Source organism: Etheostoma spectabile, chromosome 14, assembly GCF_008692095.1.
Source record: "Etheostoma spectabile isolate EspeVRDwgs_2016 chromosome 14, UIUC_Espe_1.0, whole genome shotgun sequence".
Classification (NCBI taxonomy): domain Eukaryota; kingdom Metazoa; phylum Chordata; class Actinopteri; order Perciformes; family Percidae; genus Etheostoma; species Etheostoma spectabile.
The window spans coordinates 7,728,061-7,736,985 of record NC_045746.1 but is presented as its reverse complement, the minus strand read 5'-3'; the positions used below and the strand labels follow the sequence as shown (position 1 = coordinate 7,736,985).

The following is an 8,925-nucleotide window of genomic DNA, read 5'->3' as shown; positions in this document are numbered from 1 at the left end:
TGCTTAGAGCGCCATTAGACACGTGAAAGAGTAAGACAACTTTGTTTCTTGACCTTGCTTCAAGGGATTTCAATGATTTTAAAACTGTACAGTCTAAGGGTACTAAAGGAAAATGTTAATAAAATGGACCAGGAACAACAGTATTTGAATATATCTTGAAAGATTACCCCAAGTTCTGAGCTTTCCCCCGGAGCCTCTTCAGAATAACATGAACCTTGAAGATCACTTATATACACTGTACAACACCATTCATCAGAAAAGTCAAATCACTTTTTATTCAGCCACTTTCAAAGCCCACGGTACTAAAATAAAAACAGAAGTGTTCATTTTCAAACAGCAATCAGAGAGCAGAGAAGCTGCCAGGAAAGCATCACATGCTGAACAGAAGATTCCTCTTCTCATTTATACCCATTCATTTTAATAAAAAAAATTTAAAAAAGCATTTACACATTTAAGAGACAGTAGCTCATTAAATCTCTACACCCCAGATTACATAGGAATCATTAAAAAGAGTTCCATTCTTTCAATTTTGTTAAAATACTAATCCATTACACACGTGCTGTCCCTTTAACCATAGTACATTCGTTTCCCCTTATCCCACAAACATAATGGCAACCTGAGATGAACAAATTCGCAATGTTCAACCTTGTAGAGGGTGAACACTTCTGGGGTTTAAGGCTCACTTGATGCCATCCAGCCGGAGTGTCCAGGCCTGACCCGGGGAATAGGGCAGCTCAGGCAGGAGGACAGTAAGACCAGCATTGGGGTAGACCGGGGACCAGGGTAAGGGATGTGGATTCCCCAACAAGGTCACCTGGACAAGGGACCCAAAATCAATGATTTAGTTGTTTTTTTCTTCTTACATTTCATGCCTACATCTTTTCTGTAAATTAGATAAAGCTGGTTGCAAACACTGATGCTGTGGACAGTGAGTGATAATAACAGCTACACGTGTTTCTGTATTTAAGGTTACAGGTCACATCTTTCTGTCAAGGCTTTACTGCGTTGTAATAATCTGTAAAACAACAGACAACATTGTTAGTCCCGTTACCTTAGTGCTTGCTGACGTTATCGGTCCCAATAGTTGCAAAGTCAGCTTGGGGGGTTTGGTTGTCATGATGGCATAGACAGCAGTCCCTTTAGATGTATACCTAGAAAAGTGGAGACGATAATTGCATCAACAATCTCAATTTCAGAGCTTACCGGAGCTGAGTGGTTACAAAGCATACCACATAACCCCAAAGTCCTTTCTTGTTATCCCCCTCTCTTTTTCCCTGCATGCATCTGTATCTCTACTACCACTATAAAAAAGGTAAGATACCCTCAATTCTTTTTTTATTAAATCAATCATACCTCTTTCACACCACCTACCAGGGTTGGACTAGGGTTGCCTGATCAGGGTTCAACCCTTCTTTTTGGAAATTCTAATCAAGCCAGTCTACATGGGACTAGTCTCGCTTTGCCAGACCCTCCTCCAAAGCGCGGTGAAGGAGGGTCTGGCTACTCCACATAGCCTTCAGGGATGGGAGGACAACGTGCTCTCTGGTTTAATGGCATGTCTTTAAACCAATCAGAATCTCAATCTCAGATTGGAGATAGTCTAGCTAGCTGTCTGGAAGGAAACAGAAATGACATGCCTCCGGCGGAATTCCCTGCAGCACCGGAGCAATCCTGGAAGTGGAACGCGAAGGATAAAGACAAACATGGGTATAACCCTGGTCATGACAATAGATCACGTGGGTCCACCCGGGACCAATGCATAACAATTACCTTAAGTGCTGGAAATGGGCGGGGCTTTCATGTCAAATTCAGTGAACAGGACAGCTAACATCACATACTCAGTCAGTCCACCTGTACCCCAACACAACTACTGTTCTGTAGCTACTCAAATCCCTCATTGTACAGAGAGATAAATAAAGGGCAACATTATTGTTCATATTTTGGCACTTTTAGTAATGACAGTAGGCTAGTAGTGGTCATAGTATTGCATCCCATTTTCACTCACTGTGTTATGTATGTGGAAATGTTCAGTAGCTGTGTAAAGTTATGTGCGATATCTGTAAAGCTGAACAGTAGTAAAACAGATTTTGTTCCGATCCAAAAATTCTTTCTGTGGATAAAGGACATTAAAAGATTTTAGCCTGGACACTATCCATTATATCCAAAGGTTAATGAGTAATCGTGTTAAATAATTGTGATTTCAATATTGACCAAAATGATTGCGATTATTATTTTTTCCATAATCAAGCAGCCCTAACTCTAGTATCGATTTTGGACTATTTTAAGATGATTTAAAACACGTAAAAAAGTAAAGTTGGGCTTTGCTGTTGGCTCCACGACTCATTTTTATTTATTTATTTATTTGTTTTAAATAGAGCGAGTCACACTACCCAACAGCCGCTCTTAACTGCAGGCTGCAGCCGGGTGTCAGACAAAGAGAAATAAACAAAACTCATTTCATACCGTTTACGCTCTAAGGCTGTTTGTTCAGCCAGTGTTGCCTGTAAAACTCTGCTACCGCTCTGCAAAAAGCAGACAAGTGAACTTCTAGGCACCCACTGTCAGCGCTCTGTTCGGACATGAATTGAACCGCTTCGCTCTGCTGTTGTTGAAGCGGCCTGTGAACATCCCAGTTAAATCCAGTCTATGGTGAATACTCAGCATAAAGCACAGTGAGACATAGATGATGATGTTGTTTATTCAAAGTGTGCGGCAGAGGCGGCGACGTGCGACGACTGCCCCACTGTCATTTCCAACCAATCACATCATTTATCCCAACCCGGCTGTAAGCAAACCCAGGTTGTGCGCAATTCCCATTGAAATTGACCCCAGTCTACCCTGGTCAAACCCACCTCGCTACCTGGGTTGGGAAGCCGAGTAGATCAAGGAGGGTTACCAAATGAACATGATCTATGCAAATGTTGTTCTGCACTTAAGTGCATTGTAAATAATACTTATAACTGAGTCTGTAAACACTATTTTCAGTCCACTTCTGTCCTCTAAACAACGTGCAGTTATTTTCATTAGAAATAACTGGAACAACAAGAATTCCCAGACTTGGGATTCTGTTCTCCCTCTGCTTCTTACCAGACTGGTACAGTGGTGTTCTCGTACTGGACCCTCCAGGGTTTAGAAGCGTAGATGGCCTCCCCGTTGATCTCGAGCCAGGCTCCAACACCCCGGAGTCTCTCCTCAAACACTGCGGGTATCATCCCATCAGGTGTGGGACCCACATTCAGAAGGTAGTTACCACCCAGAGCCACAGTGTGAACCAGATCCTGTTTCAGAAGCAGGAGGAGGATGACAATCAGTCCGTCACACTCAATTTTATTCTTGTAAGAATTGAAAAATAAAATGACCGACACATCATGTGCCTCATTTTGGAGCAGTATTCGCTTGACAATGATGGCAAAATTAAGGCACGCATGACTGTAACAGGCAATTATGGATCAGCAAATGGACGGATTAAAAAAAGCAACACTTCCCTCATTAGATTAGATTGATTCCTGTGGGAATGTTGCCTTCTATGACAGATTTATGTTAGCAATTAACGCAGCCACAATTAACAGAAATTTGTTCATTACAGATGAAGCAGAAACGATCTGTATTCTACATGTATGAGAGCCAAAAAGCGGAACCTTCCAAGCTATCATTACAGATTTGGTAATCAAATTATACCACCACAGGTTCTCACCTCAATGATAGTGGGCAAGTTCATCAGTTCACTAATCTTCATGTTTCGCCTGTAACCCCAGGAAAACGTGTCCACAGATGTGCACTTCTCCCATTTGTGCTTGGGCAGCTGGCCTGGAGTGTATTTGTCTTCACAGTTATAGTAGCCACCATGCTTACAGGCACAGCCACTTCCCCATCGGTCATTGGTCACAATGGTATCCTACATGGAAGACAAGGAAGGGGACATACTGAAACAATAGTTGTGTCCATGTACAGCATGTCTGCACAGTTATAACAGTATCGCTTCCATGTTCTAAAAAATACTTACTTTGACAGGGCTGTCATTGTAGAGCCATGCCAGGAATTGGGTGGAGTTCCAGTAGGTGTCAGGTGCTTCCCAGTCCCCATCAGACCAGATCACCTCAGGTCTGTACCTGCAAAATAAAAGGAAGGCAAAGGTTTAAATACACTGCCATTAAGTTGTATTGACATGTGATTGTAGCTCATACAAGCACAATGGCCTAATTTAAGTGTTACTGACCTTACAACCATGTTATAAAGCTCTGGGAGAAGTTTATTCAACACAAACTCTTGTGTTTTGAATCCATTCTTCTTGTCAAGCAGGTAGAGAGGGTGGAACCACTCATACAAAGAGTTGTAGAGTCCATAGTGCAATGACCTAAATGAGGAATTTAAAAACGTTAGGCTCTGTCAATGACTACTATCAGAATCCATAAAACAAATTAAAACTATATAATCAAGTAAAGCCCGACCGATTTATCGGCGGGCCGATATTATCGGCCGATAATAGGCATTTCACGATCGGTATCAGCCTTTATAATTCAGAATCATTCAGAATCACAAATAAATGATTATGATAAATGAATATTGAAAAAACAAACAGATGGTCAACCATGTTTTGAGTGTTGGCGTTGCATAGGTTGTCCACCAGAGGGCGCTCTACAACCTAGTGTCCCTGTTAGACACACTGATTTTTTTCTTTAGTTATTGTGTTTTGATCAAAGGACTTTAAGTTTCATATCTTAAGTTTGTATTTTTATACATTTTATTTATCAGAACTAATATATATATATATATATCAGAACTAATATATATATATATATATATCAGAACTAATATATATATATATAGTTTATATATATATATATATAGTTTATATATATATATATATATAGTTTATATATATATATATATATATATATTGATGTTCCTCTGTTCTGTTGTGACAATAAAACAAATTATTATCATATTATTTCAGTGAGAACTCAAATAACTACAAATAACTAATGTTAGGGAAATCGGTTTACGTTTTGTTACGTGTTTCTGTTTTGTTTTTTTCTTCCTTTTAATATAATCGGAATATTGGATTTTTAAATAACCAAACATTTGTATCAGCCTTAAAAATTCTTTCTCGGTCGGACTAATCTCAATGACATTATAAATGCAAAAGCTACAAAATTCAGCACACAATCTTTAAGTGATTTAATCGTATTTTAAGTGTCGGGCATTTCTCTTGATATCTAGAGTGGATGCACCAATCCAACTTTATTTATGGTCTTTAAATATATTTGACCCAAGCAACTGTTAGGGTGTAAAGTGTGAGTAGCAACTCGGGAAGCCCCCTTTAGACCTGACTGTTATCTAACATAATGTCTTGTGCAAAAGTCAGGTTGGTAATACATCACACACACTACTGAAAAACAGACCAAATTGGAGGAAAGCAGCAGTTAAAATGTCCTGAACAGGACATGTTGTATCACACTCTTGTCATTCACTCATGACGTTTGATGGCCCACCTGTTGCGCACTGCCTCCCCCAGGTCTCCCACTAGGTCCCTGTGAGGACCAGTATCAACTGAATTCCAGTTCCAGGAGTTTGGAGACTCCCAGTTAGTAAATCCTTCGTGGTGTTTGGCAGTCAGGACGACATATCTGCAATGAGGGCAACGTTAACATGCCGTGCATGTGGTACTATAGTCGGTAAAAGAGCAGCTGTTCGATACCGGAAGTTATAAGATGTCCTTACATTTAGGTTAATGTTAGTTAAAGAAATACACTCACTTTGCACCAGAAGCCTTGAAAATGTCCGCCCAGTCCCCCGGGTTGAAGAACTGAGCTTGAAACTGGGGAGCAAACTCCGGGTAGCTGAACCCAGGCGGGTAGTTCTTTGACATGTAGCTCACACACTTCTGGTCCGGAGGCTGTTGGCCCTGCCAGTGCCACCAAAACCACTCGCTACCAAACCCGGGGACAGAAAACACACCCCAGTGGACGAAAATCCCCACCTTGGCCTCGTCGTACCATGGAGGCAGGGGTCTGGCGTCCAAACTCGTCCAGTCCGCAGTGTAGCGAGCCGCCGTTTGACAAACTAAAGCAGCGACGAGGACAGACACGGCTAGCATGGTCACAAGTTAGCCGTACGTTACCTGCTCACTCCTCTGGACTGCGCGCACGGCTTGCTACAAGGAAACTAGCTAACTAAGTCACACAGTTTAGCGCCGATATGTTTTCACAGACTGCTTTTACTTTTTTTGTGACCATAAACTTATTTTTACACTCTGTATGGTCATGACTCCCACTACAGCTGTTATAAAGCCATATACTGTTATGGTAGCAATTTCCCATCATATGACTGTAGCTAGCTAATCACATGCATTATCACATGACACCGTCTGTTTTTTTTATTACAACTTTATTTAACTGCATGGGAACTTATTTACAAACGATACAGTGGTAGAAGTCCTAAATGAATGGATTTAAACTATCCAACAATATTCTGGATAGACGGATATGAGAAAATCACTAACCAGTACAACATTGTACCTGTCGATAGTTCTATTAATTAAAGAAAAGCGCTCAGTGAGCAACGTTCCCATTTTTTTGGAATAAATAGGACGTTATCTTTGCAAGGTATCCAGTTCTTTACTAACGGTATCATGCCGGGTCATTCACGTTGCTGCACACAGGGTCCGCGGAGGTCTCCAGCTGTTCTTCGCAGGATGTGTGCACAGCTACAGCGTCCAGCCCGGCCAGAACGAATGTGGAGTCCAGCCGCTGAAGCCTGTGGCTGTAACACAGCCGCTTCAAGGTTCGCCGGGTATATTCCTGAGTGAGATAGCTAGGCTTCTCCTGCCCGCTGCTGTACATAGCCTGGATCTGCCCCACCGTAGCATGGTTGTTAGCTTCCACCACTCTCTTCATCGTCCTCTCACCGCTGTCACCGACTAGGCGTTTTCTCCCACATGACCCCCGCTGACTCGAGGTTTTCTGCTTCTCACACCATTCCCTGTAAACTCGGGACACCGCAGTCTTTGAAAAGCCCAACCGGTTCACTGTTTCCGAGATGCTGCAGCCGGCACGCCGGGCTCCCCCACTATCATACCCCGCTCAAACTCACTTAAATCTCGCGACTTCCCCATGTGTCCCCGAGTTCAACAGATTCTTGTTTTCTGCAACAACAAAAAAATGAAAACTAGCCCACGATAGAACCGCATGGAACGGCTTACGTTCGCTCTTCTATGGGGTTTTTCGTAGCGTACTCAACGCATGCTTTTACACAAGACTCTACGTAATACAGTTCATTACATCCAGAGCCTGTTCACTCCCTATTACATTAAGATTAAGAAGCCAATTAAGACTGGAATTGTGTTTGATACATTTCTCATGGTCCAATGTACATTTGACTTAATTTGTTCTACACTTTTCTGTTTTACTTATATAATATACAGTCTATGATTATAACTAGTGTTCCTTTAAGTATGCTGCATGGTTTAAATAAAGTTTTAGTTAGAAAAAGTGGAGGAAGAGGAAAAGGAGGAAGAAGGTGGAAGAGGAAGGGATCAGCCATCTTCGTGAGGTCGAAATCCGGAGCGCAGGGGTAATATATTTGGTATTTATGAATCATTTATTTCAGCGTTACTGAACTCTGACAGAAAGGCGTAGCCGCAAACTGGAACTTGCCTCATATCCACGACGTTTGAAACAGGTTAGCTTTTTACTAGCTAGCACCTGGCTAGCTTGTTACATGGTCCAAAATAAGCGTGGCAAAGTTATGTTGCTAGCAGCATTAAAACGATGTGACAGCCACTGCATGGTAGTTAGGTTACTAATGGTTCCCTGTTTCATACACGAAAATTAATAGTTTTTCTTTTTAATTCAGTCGAACGAAGGGTCTGGGATTCAAATCCCGCTGGAAGCACAGCAGCGCTTTTTAAATAGCCTGCAACGTTTCATGTATTAATCTTACGTTACAGGCGAATTACTAACGTGACGTTTGTTTTTTTCCGAGGCGTTTTGCTTGGCCGCAACGTAACATGCCTACGGTCCAGCTCTGAGGACACTAAAGTGCCAACGGTTTCCCCCCCCCTAAGCCGATAACATCAAATATTTTTTTATAATTTTATTTTAATTGACAAAGTGCGGTATACAAAGAGTCACGTAAGCAATACTAGTACCTGAACAACAAGTGTACAAACGTATGGAGATAAAAAAAAAAAAAAAATAGGGTCTAAACCGTTTAACGTGTAGTGACGCTATGACGTTAGATGGAATCTACCCAGAGGAACATTCTAGATAAAAATGCTAATGATATGAAATATGTGTTTTTTTGGTAGTATATTTACATGTGAATGCCGATTTTTTTTTTTATAATAATAATTGAATTAATAATTTACTTAACTAAAACAACAGTCTTTGATTTTCAAAATGTATTGTGGGAATAAAATAAATATCTATTTTCTCAAACTGATTAGCCCCTTGTTCACGTTAGAAGCGTAAAAGTGTTGTCTTTTCCTCGTTTTAAAGGCTAAATTACATTAAATTGATGTAATTTTCTTAACTTAAACTGTTGTAACTTTACTAATATAAATAGTAGAAAATTACATCACTTTACTGTAATAAAAAATATTACAGTAATAAAATATTTACACAATGAGATTTTTGATAAGTAAAAATGAATAAGTAAATAAGTAATGTGGGTATAATTTTTATACGATTTAAGCAATTTGCTTTTACCCACTTAGCCATTATATCCACATTACTGACGATTATCAAAAATCTCATTGTGTAAATATTTTGGGAAAGCACCAATAGTCAACACTACAATATCGTTGCGGCATAAATACTGAGGTATTTGGTCAAAAATATTGTGATATTGATTTTCTCCATATTACGACGCCCAGCACTAGCCTCAACATCTTATTAGATTAGATTAGATTAGATTATACTTTAT

At 40.4% G+C, this 8,925-nt stretch overlaps 2 protein-coding genes across 4 annotated transcripts in view; one reads left to right on the top strand and one right to left on the bottom strand.

The window, feature by feature from the left end:
- Nucleotides 1–248: 248 nt before the first annotated feature.
- On the bottom strand, nucleotides 249–6,321 carry LOC116702095 (tissue alpha-L-fucosidase). The gene is made up of 8 exons (XM_032536244.1): nucleotides 5,757–6,321; nucleotides 5,493–5,627; nucleotides 4,217–4,354; nucleotides 4,004–4,109; nucleotides 3,695–3,895; nucleotides 3,088–3,278; nucleotides 1,052–1,151; nucleotides 249–814 (listed from the first exon to the last, which is right to left on the bottom strand). Exons 1-8 carry the CDS (start codon nucleotides 6,095–6,097, stop codon nucleotides 680–682), a joined length of 1,347 nt encoding a protein of 448 aa, XP_032392135.1. The 5' UTR covers nucleotides 6,098–6,321; the 3' UTR covers nucleotides 249–679.
- A 1,177-nt stretch (nucleotides 6,322–7,498) lies between these two features.
- thap7 (THAP domain containing 7) overlaps nucleotides 7,499–8,925 on the top strand; it is an 8,080-nt gene continuing 6,653 nt past the window's right edge. The window contains exon 1 of one of the 3 annotated variants that reach the window (XM_032536235.1): nucleotides 7,499–7,572. The gene's annotated coding sequence lies outside the window, so the exon portion shown is untranslated. Of the gene's footprint in view, nucleotides 7,681–8,925 lie in introns of all 3 variants that reach the window. The other 2 variants (XM_032536238.1, XM_032536237.1) reach the window with 2 other exon arrangements.